This window comes from Cannabis sativa, chromosome 3 (genome assembly GCF_029168945.1).
Source record: "Cannabis sativa cultivar Pink pepper isolate KNU-18-1 chromosome 3, ASM2916894v1, whole genome shotgun sequence".
NCBI classification, from domain to species: Eukaryota; Viridiplantae; Streptophyta; class Magnoliopsida; order Rosales; family Cannabaceae; genus Cannabis; species Cannabis sativa.
In genome coordinates this window covers 335,900-356,538 of record NC_083603.1, presented here as the reverse complement: position 1 = coordinate 356,538, position 20,639 = coordinate 335,900, and the positions used below count along the sequence as shown (strand labels likewise).

Sequence of the window (20,639 nt, the reverse complement as noted above, 5' to 3'; positions counted from 1 at the left end):
GCGCCGATCGCGACCACAGGGATTAACATCCCTTCCAACCTTGCCGCAGTGGCTGCGAGCCCCACTGTTGTAGCGACTCCACCTCCTGCGACAGGAGGAATCGATCAAAGTATGCTTCTGCAAGCTTTGAAAATGCTCGAACAGCAGCGTAAACCCGTATACAAGCTGCACGGCACCTCTCCATTTACCGCAGAAGTGCGACAGGCCCAACTTCCAAAGGGATTCCGTTTATCTGAATCCCTCAAGTATAAAGGTACATCTAACCCATTAGACTACCTAGAGAAATTTAACACCATAATGGAAGTGGACCAGGTGCCGCAACTCGCGAAGTGTCGCATTCTCGCGGCTACGCTTGAAGAGAATGCCCATGACTGGTTCACCCAATTGCCAGAGGCATCGATATCGACATGGGAGAACTTCGTCGATCTATTTCTCACACACTTCCAGGCCACGATGACGTATAGGCCACCCTATACGACTTTGGCAAACATCAAGCAAGAATCTGGTGAGTCTTTGCAGAATTATTTCAAGCGTTTTAACGCTGAGGTAACGAAAGTTGAGAAGGCTCCCGAGTCTTCGCTTGTGTGCATGTTAATAACAGGTGTCCTGCCAAGAACCGACTTCTGGAAAGAGCTGCAGGCTCGAAGGCCAGAATCCTTGGTAGAATTCTTCGCCATGGCCGAACCTCATAAGAGAATCGAGAACTCCCTGGCGGAATTGGAAAAGGGCAAGAACAAGAGGCGATCACCCATACCGCGGTCGCGATCCCGCAGTCCGCGAGGAAAGAATTCCAGGGGCCGAAGCCCCAGAAGACGCAGTCCACGCAAACCGCGGAGCCCGAAGTTGGCTAAGTCGCCACCTAAAAAGGAGTCCTCGCCCAAAAGAAAAGGAGGACCTCGCTTCGTCAACTATACTGAACTCGCCGTCCCTCGAGACCACATCTATGCGGTTGAGGAAAGGAACGGCGTCTTCAAGAAGCCGCCCCCCATCAGGGGAAATCGCGACCGAAGAGACCCCAAGAAGTTCTGTAAGTACCACAAGGATATCGGTCACACTACCCTTGAATGTTGGGTCTTGCAGGATGAGATTGAAGAATTAATCAGACGGGGAAAATTCGATAAGTATAGAAGAAACGAGGAAAGTCATCCCCGAGCGGATGACAAAGGAGAAAATCAGAATGCGAGTGGCTCTAGAGCACCTCGCAATATCTTGACTATAATTGGAGGACCACACATCGCGGGCGACTCTCGCAAATCCCAAGAACGGTATGCCAGAGAAGCCAAGGAAAAGCCGCTTACCAATGTGAACAATCTTGGTGAACGGCCAGAGAAGCTCTTCAAGAGAGACTGCGAGGACATTGTCTTCATGGAGAGCGATGCGAGATGGGTCCACCACCCGCATTCTGACGCACTTGTAATAATTGCCAATATAGGTGGAGATAACGTCCATCGCATATTGGTCGACAATGGAAGCTCAGTAAATTTACTGAATTTCCAAGCTTTCAAACAAATGGGGCTACAAGAAAAAGATTTGCGGCCCATGACATCGAGCATCTATGGCTTCACGGGAGATGTCATAGCCATAAGGGGGATGATCAAACTCCCAATCACTTTGGGAACTGCCCCGATAACTGCCAAGTCGATGGCCGACTTCGCAGTAAGTGATCAATATTCAGCATACAACGCCGTGATTGGACGGCCGATTCTAAAGGAGATGAAGATCGTAACTTCGATCTATCATCTAACAATGAAGTTCCCCACTCCTTCTGGAGTAGGATCAGTGAGGGGAGTCCAATCTGACTCTCGAGAATGTTACAACGCAGCTGTAAAGCTCGCAGAAAAAAGGACGGTGAACGTTATCCACCTTTTGGACGCACCACCACCTCGCCAGGAGATCCTTCGGATCGAAGAGGTACCGCATAGAGACAAACCTGACTTGGATCCGAGAATCCTTGATCACACGGCCGCAGCCCAAGCCGCGGAAGATACAATCGAGGTCATGTGTCATCGCTTGAACATTGACCCCGAAGTGCGAGGTGTCCGACAAAAGCGCCGCAAAATGGACCCCGCGAGGTACCTAGCGCTGAAAGAAGAAGTTGACCGCCTCCTTGCCTGCGGCTTTATACGGGAGTCATTTTACCCCGACTGGTTAGCCAATCCGGTACTTGTACCAAAGCCCAATGGCTCATGGCGTACCTGCGTTGACTTTACAGATTTGAACAAAGCCTGTCCCAAAGACAGCTTTCCTCTTCCTAGCATTGACCAGCTTGTCGATGCCACTGCAGGTCACGCACTTTTAAGCTTCATGGATGCATATTCGGGATATAATCAAATCCCGATGTACGAACCTGACCAAGAACATACCTCGTTCATTACTGATCGAGGACTATACTGTTATACGGTAATGCCCTTTGGTTTAATAAACGCAGGTGCGACTTATCAAAGGCTAGTGAATATGATGTTCGCAGACCTCATTGGAAAGACAATGGAGGTATATGTTGACGATATGCTCGTAAAGTCGCAACATGCGAAGGACCATATCACGCACCTACAAGCCATGTTCGGCATATTGCGAAGATATAAGATGCGTCTGAACCCCTTAAAATGCGTCTTTGGGGTAGGTTCCGGAAAGTTTCTCGGTTTTATGGTAAATCAACGAGGAATAGAAGCCAATCCTGCGAAGATTAAAGCGTTGGTAGAAATGCCATCACCGACTAAGCCAAAGGAGGTTCAGAGCCTCACAGGCAAAGTTGCGGCTTTAAACCGCTTCATATCCAGATCCTCTGACAAGTGTAAAGAGTTTTTTCAGATCTTGAAGGGTAACAAGAGGTTCCAGTGGGATGAGAAGTGCGAGCAGGCTTTTCAGGCGTTAAAGACGCATCTGGGACAACCTCCAATTCTATCAAAACCGTTGCCCGGCGAGGTTTTGTCAATTTATTTAGCCGTCTCCGAGTATGCGGTCAGTTCGGTACTTGTCCGCGAGGACCAAGGATATCAACACCCTGTATACTATGTCAGTAAGCGATTACTAGACGCCGAGACACGTTACCCTCAGATGGAGAAACTAGCCTTTGCCTTAATAATATCGTCAAGAAAATTGCGACCTTATTTCCAGGCTCACAGCATCGAAGTTCTGACAAACTTCCCCTTAAGGCAAGTTTTAGCGAAGCCAGAGGCATCGGGGAGAATATTGAAGTGGGCCATGGAATTGAGTCAGTTCGATATCAGGTATAAACCAAGAACTGCGATCAAGGGGCAAGCCCTCGCAGATTTTATACTTGAGCTACCAAGAACAGAGATAGCGGTTGTAGACGGTGGAAATGACGTCGTCATGACAGGCAAAGACGTATGGACATTGTATGTCGATGGAGCCTCAAATAATGAAGGTTCTGGTAGTGGGATATTGTTAATCAGTCCCAACAATTTCAAGGTACACGCTGCTCTGCGTTTCGAATTCTCTGCATCTAACAATGAGGCCGAGTATGAGGCTTTAATCGCAGGTCTGAAATTGGCCCTCGAGATGAAAGTCGAATACCTACAAGCATTTAGCGACTCTCAAATCGTGGTATGTCAAGTAAGTGGAGAATACTTAGCGAGAGGCGGAAGATTGGTTAAATACTTAGCCATCGTCCGTGAAATCATGCAGAAATTCAAACATGTAGTTATATCTCGAGTACCGCGTACTCAAAATGCCCATGCAAACGCGACTGGCCTCCACCAGAGAAGCCGAGTTACTCGACGTAATTCCGGTAGACGTATTGTCACATCCAACCATAGATCGAGAAGCAATCATGGAGATCGATGACGCTCAGGAAATTACCTGGATGAGTCCTATTGTCGCATACCTCGACAAGGGGGTCTTACCTAATGATAAAATAGAAGCAAGGAAATTGCGACAACGAGCAGCCCGCTATGTGATATATGACCAGAGCTTGTATCGCAGAAGTTTTAGTCAACCGCTTCTCAAGTGTATCAGTGGTGAAGAATGCGGTTATATACTGCGAGAAGTACATGAGGGAATTTGTGGCAATCATACTGGAGGTAATTCCCTTGCCTTAAAGATCATGCGGCAAGGATATTACTGGCCAACACTGCGACAAGATGCCCTCACATTTGCAAAAAGGTGTGATAGATGTCAGCGAATAGCCACCTACACGCACAAGCCTCCGAGTAACCTCCATTCTATCACGAGTCCCTGGCCCTTTGCGATATGGGGAATTGATTTAATTGGCGAGTTACCCAAGGGAAAAGGCGGAGTCAAATACGCTGTAGTCGCAGTTGACTACTTCACAAAGTGGGCTGAAGCAAAAGCACTCGCGACTATCACCGCAGTGAAGTTGCGCGAGTTCGTCTACACTTCCATCATCTGCCGTTTCGGCATCCCGCATACGCTCATTTCAGATAATGGAAAACAGTTCGACTGTAAAGAAATGCGGCAGCTATGCGATGATTTGGGGATTAAAAAGCCTTTTCCGCGCCGCTTACCCGCAGTAATGGACGGGCCGAAGATCAACAAAATAATTAAGCATACCCTAAAGGGAAAACTACAAGATCGCAAAGGGGCATGGCCGGATGAATTACCGCAAGTCTTATGGTCCTACAACACAACCCCTCGATCTACAACTGGCGAAACACCCTTCTCACTTTCTTATGGGTGCGAGGCCATGTTGCCAGTAGAGGTTGGGGCCGGATCCTTGCGCAGAGACGCTTTGGATATCTCGCAGAACAACGAGAATCAGTTGCTTTACCTTGATTTTTTAGAAGAAAAGCGTGATAAAGCACAACTACAAAACGCGGCTTATCAACAACGAACTGCAAGGTACTTTAACTCGAAGGTTAAGATAAAACCTCTGCGAGTAGGGGACCTGGTCCTAAGAAAAGTAATGCCAAACACCAAAGTCCAATCCCACGGAGTCTTCGGAGACAATTGGGAAGGACCGTACATGATCGCAGATCAAATTGGTGATGCCACTTATCGACTCGCAACACTCGATGGGACCGCGATCCCACGAGCATGGAATAGCGAGAGCTTGAAATTCTATTATCAGTAATATTCGCGTCCTTTGATTCGAATACTTATACTTAGACATTTATTATTCAATATAATTCCTAAGTATAGGGGCATGTATACCCGCATGTATTACTGATTGTTTGAATAAAAGTGCCTGTTAAGTTTTTCTACTTTGTTACACCAATTTGTAATTAAAGTCGCATATATATATATATATATAATCGCGGTCACACCAAGTTGTGATCAAAGTTGAAAATAAAATCGCAAGTACCCATGTACTGCGTAAATATTAAAATGCATACTATCCCCGCGTGGATAGAAATTTGTCCAAAAAGTAAGAGGAAATTCTTTAAGTACAAAGTGCGAGTACCCGCGTACCGCATATATAAAAAAAAAAACAAAACAGCGAAACAAAAGTAAAACTAAGATAGAAAATAATCAAGCAGCGGGAGTGGTCTCATCAGGAGTAGCCTCATCCACGATCTTGCTCACAACTTCATTCTCGACCTCCTCAGCCTGCGCTCCCTCGATTTCATCTGGAAGGTTGCCTTGAGTCCGGGTAGGAGACATCGAGCGAAAGGCTTCAGCCATTTCAGCAGCTTCATCTCCAAGCAGCGAGAAGTCGAAGTCAGGGACCTTAGAGAGAGTAGTATAAATATAATCAGACACAGCCTGATCATACTGTTTTTTCCCACTCTCTCTCTCAGCCTCTAAGTCGCGAGCCATCTCAGCGATCGTGTCCTGCGACTTCTTGAGCTCGAGCTCCAACTGTTCTTTGGCCCTGTTGGCTTCCTCGAGCTCCTTGTGAAGTTCCTCCATCTTGGCCACCTCCTGCTTCAGCCTCTTTATGTTTTCCTGAAAATGGGCGTTCTGCCTCTTCAGCGAGTCAGTTTCCTTCGAAGGCGTGGCCACGGCTTTCATAAACAAAGCCACAGATTGTGCGGCCAGTTCAGTTGATCGAGAAACAAGTTCCTCATAAGGAATTTCGGCCAGTAATTTTTCCTGCATAGCCAGGAAGTCGCGAGGGCGAACCGGAGAATCAATGACAACCTTCTTCCCCTTATCCTGAGTGGTCTTGGCCAACTTCTTGGAGGAATCTGCAGCGAGCGAAGTCATCACATCGCTCTTCCTCTTCTGTGCGACGACTGGTGAAGAAGCGGTGTCCCACCCTTTTGCTTGATCTTCGGGACGTGGGCGGACTTCGGGAAAGTCATGTCTCGCGAGCATAAAAGACAGATAAGTAAAAAAAAAAAAAAAAATCACGACGCTACTCATCACGTTATGGCGAAAGGACGAGTTACCTGAAGTTTCTCGAGGAGTTTGCTTGGAAAGCCGTTTATCTATCCGCTCTCGTCTCTCGGATGGTTCTTTATATACCGGCTCCCGTTGAAGACTCGCGTTCTCAGGGATCAGTTTGTGTTCTCGCAATTTGGCAGTCGTACACAAGAATCGCCGGTCGCGATCTTGTACGGAAGACTCCCAAGAATTTCGGCTACCCCTTTTTATGAGCGTTAAGCGTTGGTCGAGCTGGTCTATCTGCGATGACAACAAAAGAACGAGTTAGCAAAAGATCTCGAAAAACAGAGTAACAAACCTTATCTAAGTCAACAAATATGCGACATACTGGGTCTGCGATTAAAGTCGGTTCTGATCCCAGGAACCTTAAAAACGTAGAACCATTTTGACTTCCAATCACCCATGTTCGAAACCATCCCCTCAACCCCGTTGATTTCAGAAGTCGCCCATTTACTAAAGCAAAAGAAGCCGTTATGAAGGCCCACGCTCTTTATGTCATAAAAATAACTAAATTCCTCTACTGACGGAGCTCTATGGGCGTACTCCATGTACATCGCATAGAAGGCTAGAACGAAGGCGATAACCGGCTGGGTGTTAGCTGAAAAGGCGATACGTCGTAGCGTCTAAGAATGGCTGCGACGAAAGGATGAAATGGGACTGTTACACCACATCGAAGAATGGGTATTGAAATGACCACGTCCTCCGTAGGGATGATCGCAGGGTTGGTGAACGGAAGATGCGCTCTCTGAGAGGGTTTGGGACTTTGAAACGCAAGCCGCAACAGATTTAACCTCACGAAAGTGGTGAAGTCAGACTTGACGACTCGCGAGACTAGGTCTTCGCATGAGAAAGGCTCGTTCAGTTGGGAGTCGTCAACCGAGTCCGTCCCGCTCCCTTCCGCTTCCTCTTCTTCCCCACCTGACTCGCGGGCCGGAGTAGTCCATCCCTCCTCCACCTCCTCGACCTCGATGTCAGGAGCCTGCCTCGTACGGATGAGGTAGTCGCGAGCTGACACTGTGGATTCACTATCTCGGATATCGATTGCCCCAGGTTCGGTAAGCTCCCGTACCATCTTCTCGATCTCCACAGAAGACATAGGACCTAACTCTATCTCCGCGGCCTCCATTTCGGAGATGTCCGTAGGGAGAAAACTGTCCCTCTCCTGATCCGATTCCCCGTCAAAGGCGCGACCTCCTGATCCGAGCTGCTGGCTATCCGATAGATCGCTCATCTGAAAGATACAAGATCTTTTCAGCGTGATGAATGTGTGAAAAGATAAAGATAAGTGATCTCACCCGCAGTAAACTATAAAAGTCGCATTCAACAAGAAAGTCAGACTCTGTGCGAAAACTGACCCTTCTATCGATATGCGAGAAGAAGCGTAACTATCTTTGGGCGAGTAATTCACGCATCCTTGGTTGTGCGGTGTACCTCCAGAAACGGCTGGGAGTTTCCCAGTGACTCAAGAAGTATGCATTTTCGAGCATAACCCTGAAGTTACTGGGAGACACCCACCGTTTCGAGACAACCTACCAACCAAAAAGTACGATCATTCGAGTATTAACGCACGTCAACAAATGGCTGGGCGTATCACAGTATCTCAAGGGACATATAATCGCGTATATGGCCATTAGAATACTGTGACACACCCACCATTTGAAAAGGCAGTTAATACTCTTACCACTCAGCCCGCGACACGAAAAGATCCTAAAAAGTCTAATCAACAGTTAAACAGAAATAAGTTTGGAAACATGCGATTATTCAAGTTGTTCGACCGAGCCCTCGCGAGTATTCAAATTGTTCATCCGAATATCCGCGAGCATTCGAAGACGTGAATCAGTAGTGATCAGTTTTTTGCGATTATGTCAATTTACAGGCCCTACACTATGAGTATTACCCAGTATCATTTACCAAAACACATAAATACCCACTAGCATACCTTCCTAAAAAGAGTTTTCCATGAGCACCCAAAACCAGAAACACATTTTTGGTTTTTTTTTCAAAATGCAGAAAACGAAAATGCAGGGGTTTAGAAGCTAACCTTTAGTTTCGATTCCTGCGGTTGTTCTCGATCACTTCTGAGAATGAAAATGCGGTGGGAAATGACAGAAAAGTTGGAATGAATTTCTTTTTTCTGGGCTGTATATACTGGGGAGAAGTTAAGAGAAAGGAGGGAAAAACGGGATATTTGATTCGTATCAAAGCGTTTAAATACCCCTATCCCTTATTTATTGGGATTGTGACACGTGGCAACCAGAATGCCTAAGGTCGCCCAATCCAACGGCCAGCTATGGCCACGCCTACACGAAAACCGAAGAGTTTCGTGACGTGGCATCCTAGAGATAATGAAAATTAATCATTACAGCCGTCATTTTTCGAAACCCTCGATGGGACAACCAAAAGGTCACCTCCTCGTGACAACCTTTCACCTGTCTCTCGAGCAGTAGTTTCCCTCAGTGACCGCTCAAGTCACATCGCGAAACTAGGGGCATGTGTTATAGTGAGATTTCTCTCACTTAGAAACTCGAGACCAGACCCCTCTTTGAAGGACACGTGTATCCAGACTTCCAGTGAAGGCTGAAATGTCCAGGGGAGACTTCTCGAAGTTTAGACCTCGCCCAGGGTAAAACCAGCGAGGTATCGTGGATGCGACTTAATTCATACCGCATAACTGTAATCCTCATCATACAGGGTAGACCCAGCTCGCATATGTCAGAACATGTGCGAGCACCTCCCTCTATACCTCCGCGGCAAGTATAGAGGCCAATGCCCTATGATGCAGTTTTGGTCCCAATGACCCAATAGCCCTAACGGACCAGTGTAAGTTCGCATGTCCAGATGCTACCAACTTCAGCATGCGACGTCCGTATCGAGCGATCACCTAAGGACGCAGACGTTCCAAACGTACGTGCGACCCTACGAACTCAACAGACGGAACACGAACGGTCAACTCGCAGATGCGAAGGACGCATACGTTGATGAGTTCAGTAACTGTCATATATTTATTAATGTTAACGTTGTCTGAGTTTAATCATGGCAATTCAATGTGTAAATAATGGATTAACAATAAATGTGATCCTCATGTAACCGATTGGGCACCTGCTTTGTATATAAAGGGGTGATCCACCATGAAAATGCACCTACGAATCCCTTGCTACAGTGGACTAAGCAGAACAAAATCTGACTGAACCACTATATTTCATTGTCTTCTGTATTTTTTCCAGCTTTATTGTCTGTTATTGCATTCCTATTGGAGTACTCGCCGTTTTAGGTTGAATACTCGCATTTATCATCTCCCAAACAATTCTATCTTTTACCAGCTAAATTACACTTCTTGGTGTTGTGAAATTCTAGTAACAACAGATATGACCAGTAAAATGATTTTGATCAAGAATTAGAACACTAAGTTTGGTTAATTTTCCAAGTGAAGATGGAATAGGCCCATACAATCCACAACCCCCTAGATCAACAACTTTCAAAGAAGTCAAATTTGCCAAAGAATTACCTAATTCATAACCCATGTCTACAGATTGTAGAGAAAGAGTTTCCAAGGTAGTTATGTTTTTTATGAGAGTTCCAAGATTCGGATTTTTAAGCTTCAAACTCAAATGTGTTGGATTGTTGTCAACAGCGTTACCTGACAAGTGAAGGTAAGACAACTTAGACAAAAGTGAAATTTCGAATGGAATCTGACCTTGGAAGAAGGAAGAACCCAAGTGAAGAAACTTCAACTCCGAGAACCTATGGCGGTGGGAATTGGAGAGAAAGTGAAGTTATTATAACCGAGATGAAGCTTTTGGAGATGAACAAGGTTAAAGAGAGTGTTGTTGGAGTGGATAGAGCCGTAGAGACAAGAACGAGCTAGGTTAAGGCCAATGACATGACCAGTCAACATGTCACAATCAACACCATCCCACCAACAACAATTGGTACCATTAGATCCCCAAGATGAAGTCTTTGGATAGAGAGGAACAAAGCCATAATATGAATCCACTCTAATTTGGCAGTCTATTTTAAAGCTTTGGTTGAAATGGATCAAAGCTCTCCTCTCTTCATCATGACAAGAAGGCTGCATACAATTAACAAGACTATGATGAGAGTATTGAAGCATCACAAGAAGTTTTATTAAAATCACCACAGCTAATGATGAAATTAGACCCATATGTTTATTATGTATGTATATTATAGTGTGTTTAATTCTTTTCCAACTTAATTCTAATTTGTGTATATGATCGATATAATGGGAACATGAGACAAGCCATTCCCCTCCTAATTTATATACATACATACATATATGTAGACACAATAAAAAATTGCTACCTTTAATCACAACAAAATTTTAGTTGTGACCAAAACATAATATTTAAATACAAGTTGTCGCTAATTTACTTTTAATCACAACAAGTATTGTGACTAAAAATACATTTAGTCACAACAGATTATAATTTTTGTGATTAATACATTTAGTCGCGAACTTTTTAGTCATAATTTTAGTCAAAAAAATTTAGGTTAATTAGCAATTTTCCCCCTCGAATTTTGACATGTATCAAATCATACCCCTTGAACTTTTTGGCCGTTAAAAATTCTTCATAAACTATTAAGATTGTTAGATTTAAGGACTTTTGTTTAATTTTAGTAAAAAAATTCTAACATGGATGAAAGTTTAGGGGGCATGATTTAGTACGTATCAAAGTTTGAGGAGCATGATTTGGTAAATATCAAAATCTGGGGAGCATAGTTTAGTGTTTTAGTGAAAATTGAATGAAATTAGATAAAAGTCTTTAAATCTAACAATCTCAATAGTTTAGAAGGAATTTTTAACGGTTAAAAAAGTTCAGAAGACATAATTTGGTACATGTCAAAATTCGGGGGGGAAAATTCCTAATTAATTGTGATTAAAAATAAATTTTTTTGTACATATATAGAGTCATAGAGAGAGAATTGCATAGATATAGATATGTTATCTCCATTTTTATTCAAGTTGATGTGGACATTAGTGGCAGAGCTGAAGTACGTTAACAGTAATGAATCATTCATGACCATGAAACCAATGTCGTATTTCCCACGTCCAAACTATATGATAGTCATAAAGACCAATCAATTAATAATAGAAAAGTACGTACGTGGTGCATGAAATATATATATATATATATAAAGTCTATATATACATAAGTTTTTTTTTTTTTTTTAATTTTGAGAAATTTGTTAAAATTAATTTGTAAGATGTATGAAATTTTATCTCAAAATTAATTAGTGATGAGATGAGCTAATATTTACACACGTTAATAATGACTTTAACAAAAATATATATAAAAGAGCATTGTTATTGGGTACCAGTGGTGCCCAATACCTTTTATAGCTGGCGTCTCACGATTAGTTAGCGATATTGTCTAAAAACTATTTTTTTTAAGTTATATGGGACCAATACTTAGTTACACTAATAACAATATCACACCGAAAAAAATACTAAGTTACAATAATTAATACTTTTTAGCAATTCTCGATATAAAAGTCTTTGATATCAAATATAGTCATTACATTAATTACAGCCTCAAATATAATTCATTTTGTCATTATTATCTCATTATTTTTGTCTCCCTAACTTCCAAACTAATTCCGTAAAGACTACGTTAAAGTAGAACTATCATAAAAGACCAAAATATATCAAACTTAAAATCTCTAATTAAAAAACCAATAAGAAAATATGAATTATTAATTGGCATGCATCAAGAAGTTCTTGTTAGAAAAATTAATAATAAACTCAAGATCTATTTGTATATAACATAGAACACAATAATAAAATATAATAATTAGGTATGTGTAATTAATTCATAGCAATTATCTCAGTTTGATCCACAACAGTTACTCCACTTTGATAGTGCAATACTATCAACTAAGTCTTCCTCCTTAGATCTCTAAATCAGAAGCAGTTTATTTATCTGATTATCAAAAGGTATACAATTGTGATGAGACAATATGTATTTATAGAGTTAGGGAGGGGACTTAGCTACAAAACCCTAGTTGGGCTGGGCCTGCTCATCAAAGGCTTCAGTCAACTAGAAAAGCCCACACTTCTGCTTCACCTAGACTTTACACACAGATGCTAAGCTTATTAACAATTGATCACCAACAACATGGGCTAACACAGCAAAGAACTATCCAATCAACCCAAGTTTTAATAAAACCAATAAAATTTAATGTAAGCCCAAATAAAAGTCTAACAGCTCTTACCATTAATTAGAAATTCTATTAATTTTGTAAGAATTATCTAATTGTAAATACTAATAGACTACGTAATCTTTAGATTGGAAAGATTGGGGACAAAGATTGGGTGTTAAGGGGAGTGATGATGAGAGTTGATCAATTTGTTGATTGTTTGTAAAAGTTTTGATTCAAAGCAACAAAGCAGGGCCGGCCAAAGAGTGAGGCGGTCGAGGCCTCCCCCATCATTTTAGAGCTCCTAAAAAATTAATATGATATATAAATTTTAGTTCAATAAAGAAAGTTATAGCACATTAATGTAAGAGTATATAAATGTTAAAAACCTTTATGTAGGGTTCTTTTATTTATTTATTTGATATAAAAATAATATTTTCAACTCATTAATTAATTACCTAAAAATATTATGCTATGTATATTTTTAATAAGGAACAAATATTATATTTAGTTTTTTTTTAATGGAATTATTCTAAATGTACAATAGTATTTTAAGGTGTAAATTGGTAAAAGAAAATTGACATAATTTTTGACCTTTTTTTTTTTTTTTCACAACAGTGCTAAAATATATAACATTTTAATGAAGATATTGTTAGTAATTAATTAAATATTACATTGTCAAGTTAGCTTATATGGTGAAAAAATTATTAATTTGTTATACGGAAATAAAAATAATTAAAATTAATATTTATTTTAAACTTTTGTAAAAACAAAATACCTCATTTTAAATTTGCTCTAAGCCTTTCAACACTTTAGGACGGGCTGCAAAGAGATGGCTAACTTACCCAAAATAAAGAGGAAATTACATTGTATATCCACTTTACTTGTTGTAATTTTTACTTCCATTTTCATATTTTTTTAGATATACCCACTTTTATGGATGATGTCCCCATTAGATCCTTTAAGTTATGTAAATTATATGCTAGAGTTAAGTAGAAAGTGAGGGTATATTAGGAAATTCACTCAAAAAAGTGTGTATATTTTAATAAAAAAAATAATATGAGGGTATTTTTGATTAATGGATACAAAAAAGAGGTATTTTTTAACTTATCCCCAAAATAAATGAACAAATAAAAAATTTAATTTCCTTTATATAGAAAATCGTTTTTTACAAAACATGGGTTGCCATATACAATAATAATTCTACTGCAATAATGGAGTTAGCAGTTTCTCTGCCCTTGATTTTTTTATTTATTTATTTATTTTTATTTTTATGTTTTAGTTTTGTCTTATCTCTTACTTTTTCTTAGGGCTAGTGTGAAACGTTGGAAATATATATTTTTAGGTGTATGTAAAGTGAAAGAAAATAGAAAATATACACATATAGAGTCAAAGTCTTTTGTGGAATGCAAATATTTTGTTGATTTTTCTCTTGATATATATTCATGATGACTTGCATAAATCCAATATATCTGCCAAATAATTTATTATAATCTAAAGCTTATTATAAAAACTACTATGTCAAGTTATAAGTTAACAATGATAGAATTGTAAGATGTATAATGTTGGCAATGAGAGGATATTAGCCCATCTATTTTATATGTATTACTATCTTTCTACACGTTATTAATAGAGATTTTTTAACATCTCCACACTCTATTAAGATCACTTAGTCAAATAAAATAGTCAATAACATATTAAAGTTTAGGAATTTTTAATCAACAGTAGCTAGTGCGATTAACCATAATTCTTGTAGTGTGAGCACAACTTTTAACCTTTTTACCTGCACTATGAAGCACTCGTGAGTTGCAATGACTCAGCAAGAAAAGCTATTAAATCAAAAACAATAAAAACGCAAGTATTTTTATCATAACGTAATATACATACTCGTGATTCATTATCATTCAGCATGCATATGTAGTATAACGTCTATACGAACCCGTGTATTACCCAATATAAAAATATCATAGCATCTTGCCGTGAATAGCTTTATCATTAAACTAATCAAATATTCACTCAATACACAATTACATATTTTCAGTGCCTCGTAAAGCACTCTAATCTTACATCCCTATAAACACGTATTCATCACAAAGACTCTGCAAGAAAAAGAAAAAGAAAGAAAGGAAAAAAAGAAAGAAAGAAAAAAAAAAGAAAATTGTTTTTTTATTTATAATTTTTTTAATTTAAAATTAATTTTATTTTAATTTTTTAATTTTTTTAAATAATCTTTTACGTGGACCAATAAAATTGTGTCATGTATACACTGTGTCCAGTCCAACATGACACTTAACACCTAAAATAGACGGAAAGGGTAAATTGCTAACAGAATCCGAGTATTGGGAATTTTACCGCTCAAATTTAGGTTTTAGAGGTTAAATGAAACCAAAATGAAATTTTTGGAAATTTTGCCGCTATTTAACTTATATATAAATATGAATATGAACATGAGTACCCTAAAAAAAATATAAATATGAGTTGTAAAATTAATTCAACATCCTATAAGACGCCATGGTGCCCAACATCCTTAGAGAGTTAAGTAATAGCGAGATTCACATAATTTAAATATTGATATGTGAGGCCTGATATTTCATTTAGACTAATAGCGATATAGGGTGTTAACATGTTGGTGTGAAATTGAGACTTTGTTTGAGTACTCTAAACTAAAATTTTGCGTGAAGGTTGTTCCTAAACTAAAGATGATTGATCATTCATTCAATAATATTATATATTTATATATAGGTGTTTCATTCTTGCAACAATGAAGATTTCAGTTTGAGCTATGCTTGATTATCCAAAATTGGGATTTCCCACAAGTTTAAGATGATGTCCCTCGCCTTAAAACCATTCCTAGTAAGATATTGCAATCCTAGAGACTAAAGAGCATATATAATCTTTTGTTTGAATTATTGTTTACTATTATAATACCATATATCTACTCTGAGAACTGTGACTTGTTAAATTAGAATATATGACATTCATATAACACTTAGAAAGCAAGATCAAACTTTATAAATAAAGCATGTCACTTAAGAGTTTTTAAGTGATCATTGCCTAGTACAAAACTAAAACCCAAGTGAAAACAAAGGAAACTCATAATACCACAACTCTCTAAGAAAACAAAACAAATAAGAAAAAATACCACAAAAAAGAAAGTAAAAACAAGCAAAACTTCATGGTCTTTTAACCTTCTGCTAGATTCTAAGTCAAATTATTCTTGAAACAACAACAAAGAGGCTGCAATATTGACATTGTCTTCAACCGAATCCTGAAGCCAACATTTCGTCCAATTACAATTGCATTTATAAAAGATAAATTTATTCCTACAAAAGAAAAACACATCAGTTTAACTTCCATGTATTCATATAGCAAAAGAAATAACATAGAGACAAACTTCCCCTTACAAACAACTATGCAGATACTCACTTAGTTTCTGATCATCATCTCCCTTAGTCTTGTTCTAGAGATGTAAACAAACCATGCCAAGCGCGTCCTTGGGATCAACATTTCCCCAACAGAGACTCCAATAACAAGCCCACTCATAAGTCCTGCCAAAATGAATTTCCAATCTAGTTCAATCCCAGAATCAGAATCATCATCTTCATTGGAAGTTGATGGTGGGAGCAGTGAGTCTCCACATTTCTTTGACAGTGGTTCTCCGCACAATTCTTCATTACCCTCAAAAGAGTTGTTCTCAAATGTATGGAATTGGTTCTCTCGCGGTATAAGACCTGTGAGATTATTGTAAGACACGTCAAACTTTTGGAGGAATTTTAGATCAGTTAGTTGCTGAGGAATCTCTCCCGACAACTGGTTTTGAGAAAGATCTAACGATTCCAGCTCTGTTAGTGTCCCCAATGATGGTGGAATGCGTCCGTTGAGCGCATTGTTTGAGAGGTTGAGCGAGTAAAGAGCCTTGAGGTTTCCAATGATTTCAGGAATTTGACCACTGAAATTATTGCTTGATAGATCAATCACAGCTAGGTTCATCGGGATCTTTCCGTAGTGTGTTGCAACACTTTTCAACACAAATGTTGTTGAATAATCATACTTAAAGAAGTCGCGACGAATGACACCCGTGTTATAGGTGATATTTTCTAGTGCATTCATATATGTCAAATTGCTCATCTTGAAATCTTTCATTGCATTCCAAGATAACATATATTCAAAAGGAATTGCCCCTGTGAAATAATTGTGAGACAGATCAATAATTTGTAACTTTGCAAACTCATTCGTAGTATTTTGAGGATTCCCTATAACTCCATGAAATTCATTTTCTCTCATCAAAACAACTCTTAACTGAGTAAAACTCCCCAACCAAGTGGGGAACACATCACTGAGTTGATTGAAAGAGAAATCAAGGTACTCAAGATTCATACAAATAGTGAATGGTTGTTGAAGTTTCCCTTGAAAATGATTGTGACTGAAATCTACCATTCTTAACTTACTGTCCGGCTGACATTGAAGAGGAATAGTGCCGTGAAAAGAGTTGTTTCTCAAATTTAAAACTAAGATGGAGTCACTAATCCCACTGCCCGAACAAAGTGGAAATTCTCCGCTCAAGTTATTATTTGACAACTCAAGAACCAAAATAGAACTCAAATTGCATATCGATGAGGGAATTTGACCGCTTAGAATATTGTTAGACATATCATAATGTCTGATAGATGATGGTGGAATTGGAAGTTTTCCTTGTAACAAGTTAGATTGCATGTCGTAAGCACGCAAATTAGACCAAGGTAGAATAGTTGTGTAGTTTTGAAACCCTGTTATCCAGTTGTTGGATAAATCCATCACTTCCAAGCTTTGAAGACTTGAGTTCATCAGATCTTTTGGAATTTGGCCATGTATATGGTTATAAGAAAGGTCCATATAGACAAGATTATTTTGATGAACAATAAAATCAGGAAATCTGCTCAAGTTACAAGAACCCAAGTCTAGAAGTCTAAGCTTTGGAAGTGTGGTGTTAAGCTCTCTTTTTCTTTCGTCATTGAGTAATAATGAAATCATATTGTAGCCTAGACCTAGAGCATAGAGATTTTTCAATTTGAGGAAATAATCAAACTTCAATGTGCCACTTAAACTATTGTTTATGAGACGGAGAAATTCAAGATTTTTGAGATTGGACAATGATGGTGGAACTGAACCAGTCAAATTGTTTGAAGCTATGTCCAAACGTTTTAATTCAGTAAGATTTCCAAACCACGAAGGAATGGTCCCAGAAATTTGATTGCTCGTTAATGACATAGTGGAAAGTAGGGTGAGATTTTGAAAAGAAGATGGGATGTAACCAGCAAAACTATTATAGTGGAGATTAATAAGGTTAAGTTGGCTTAATTTACCTATTGAAGATGGAATAGGCCCATACAAACCACAACCCCATAGCTGAAGTTGTGTCAAAGAAGTCAAGTTTGCTAAAGAATCACCTAGTTCATACCTCATGTCCACATAATTTAGTACAAGAATGCTCAAGGTAGTTAAGTTTTTTGCCAGGCTTTCAAGATTAATTTTTTCAAGTTTCAAACTCGAAAGTGGTTGATTGTTACCATCAACATTGCCTGACAAGTAAAGGTAATATAACTTAGACAAAAGTGAAACTTCAGTTGGAATCTCACCTTGGAAGAAAGAGTAACCCAAGTTAAGAAATGTCAACTCTGAAAATACTGCTATGGTTGTAGGAATTGGAGAGAAAGTGAAGTTATTAAAGGCAAGATGAAGCTTTTGAAGATGAACAAGGTGAAAGAGAGTGCTGTTGGAGTAGATTGAGCCGTAGAGACAAGAACCACTAAGGTTAAGACCAGTGACATGACCAGTCACCAAGTCACATTCAACACCATCCCATGCGCAACAATTGGTACCGTTTGATCCCCAAGTTGATGTCTTTGGATAGATAGGAACAAATTGATGATTTTTATCGACTCTAGGTTGGCAATCTATTTCAAAGCTTTGGTTGAAGTGGATCAAAGCACTTCTCTCTTCATCATGGCAAAAAGGCTGCACAGAATTAACAAAAGGATGATGATTAGAGAGTAGTAGGAGAGGATGAAACAACAAAACAAGTTTGAAAAACATCACAACTAATGATGACATAAGAGCCATATAGCTAGTAGTGTTTCTTTTCTAACTTAATTAGTTATGTGATATGTTGGAACGTAGAGATATGTTATGTCCATTTATAGGCAGAAATGTGTAGATGATGTTATCTCCATTTTCCCAATTTGATGTGTACATTAGTGTCATAGCTCAAATACTTGACTATTATTAATAATGTCTCTATATATTATTCAATTTGATGTGTAATTAGTAGCTGGAAGTCAAGTAGTTGAATATTATTAAATATGTGGTTCAAATTAGGGATAAATAGCGACATAAGTAGCCAAAGTTTTATGTTTGTAAGCGGCATAAACCCAATGTTTATTTTTAGCGGCATGAGTACCCAATATTTGTAAAATTGTAATTTTTCTCTAGTTTTGTTAAACAGGGCACATATAAGGCTTAAATTCTTGTTCATTGGCTCTAGATAGAAATATGTAGTATCAGTTACTTCCAAATGTTTTTTTAATAAATTTAAAACAGAGTCTATACTGACGAAACTAGAAGAACATTACAGTTTTACAAATATTGGGTACTTATGCCGCTAAAAATAAACATTGGGTTTATGTCGCTTACAAACATAAAACTTTAGGTACTTATGCCGCTATTTACCCTCCAAACTAGCTAGGGAGAAAACATTTAAACTATTATGATAAATACATATAGATCTCTTTAAAATCTTTTCTGTGATAAACTCTTTAAATATCATTTGCGATTACCTTCTCAAAACTATATGTTATGATGATCACCAAATCAAACTTAGATATTTTGTAAAAAAATGTCATTAAAACAGCCGGGACATTTGGTAAAAAATGTTACTTTAATAAGAATAGGTAACATTTCATTTAGTAACATTTTCTTAAAAATGTCATTATTAATATTTATATTTTTAATGACATTTGACTAAAAATGTCACTAATTTATTTTAAGTATTTATTTAATATTATTTAAAAATATTCCTAGTCTATCATATTTGGAGAGTTCAGAACGGTGTGTTTTGGAGTCAAAACTATGGCATAAATAATTAACACTGAGATTTATAAAAGCATCATAGCCCATAGAAAATTTTCTCATTTTTACATTATATGGGCTGAGATTGGTCCATCAGCTAAAAAAAAAAGGGAAATTTACATAGTATACTAACTTTTGCTATTTTTTTACATGCAGTATTTTTTACTTTTTTACTGTGTTTTTTTATAAGTTTCATACTGCAGTATATTGTGTTAAATTTTCATTGGTGTTCTGCTGGTGTTTTACTGGTGTTCTAATATTGTTTTAAGTTGTTCTGTTTTGTATTTTACTGGTGTTTTATAAAAACACAGTATTTTTGAAAAGATTTTTGTGGGACAGTATTTTTGTAAAAATTAACCAAAATTCTAATATTTTTGTAAGTTTCCCAAAAATAATAATAAAAAAAAAAAATAGCAAAAAATTTGAATTCGACTTAAATATTTTACATATAAACATATTTTTTATATAGGGTAACAAAGAGGTATTTTTTGATTTTTTTTAATTAAGTATCTAAATTAATTATAGAAATTCAAATTTTTCTTTTATTATTCGCTATCGGACCAAGATCTAATGGTTTAATATTTTTAAAATTAATATTTATGGTTAAATTTATTTATTACTCATGGATAATACCCATTAAGAAGAATTCTGTATATTATTTCGTATTTACCACGTGAAAATGAATAATTATGACCACATGAAACCAATTCGTATTATTTACGTCGAAATAATGATGACAATGACCAATAAAAAAAGTCTATATATGAATTATGATATCATCAAAAAATAGTGTTTGATAATATATTAGTGCATTAATTAATTAATTAACCGACATTCACGTACGTAGTGTCAAAGTCATTAAGAAAATATCAATTAAAATAATAAACCATATGTACAACTTAAATGTATCTATAGCTAATTAAAATTAATAATCTTAATTTTCTTAATTCATTTGAAAAGAAAAGGAAAAAACTGAATTTTATAGATATGTCATTTCCATTTATTTTGATCAATATAATTGATGTGGACAATAATGAAACCAATTCGATCGTATTTTTCACGTCCAAACTATG

The 20,639-nt window shown here is 37.9% G+C and overlaps 1 protein-coding gene across 1 annotated transcript; it reads right to left on the bottom strand.

The window, feature by feature from the left end:
* Positions 1 to 15,445: 15,445 nt before the first annotated feature.
* LOC133036310 (receptor-like protein 6) lies at positions 15,446 to 18,584 on the bottom strand. The gene is made up of 2 exons (XM_061112888.1): positions 15,889 to 18,584; positions 15,446 to 15,785 (listed from the first exon to the last, which is right to left on the bottom strand). The coding sequence occupies exon 1, from the start codon at positions 18,559 to 18,561 to the stop codon at positions 15,889 to 15,891; it is 2,673 nt and encodes an 890-aa protein (XP_060968871.1). The 5' UTR covers positions 18,562 to 18,584; the 3' UTR covers positions 15,446 to 15,785.
* Between the last annotated feature and the right edge of the window lie 2,055 nt (positions 18,585 to 20,639).

What these genes read in the sequence shown, in the direction of transcription:
- LOC133036310 (XM_061112888.1), bottom strand. Translation starts at nt 18,561, where the DNA reads ATGGCTCTTATGTCATCATTAGTTGTGATGTTTTTCAAACTTGTTTTG.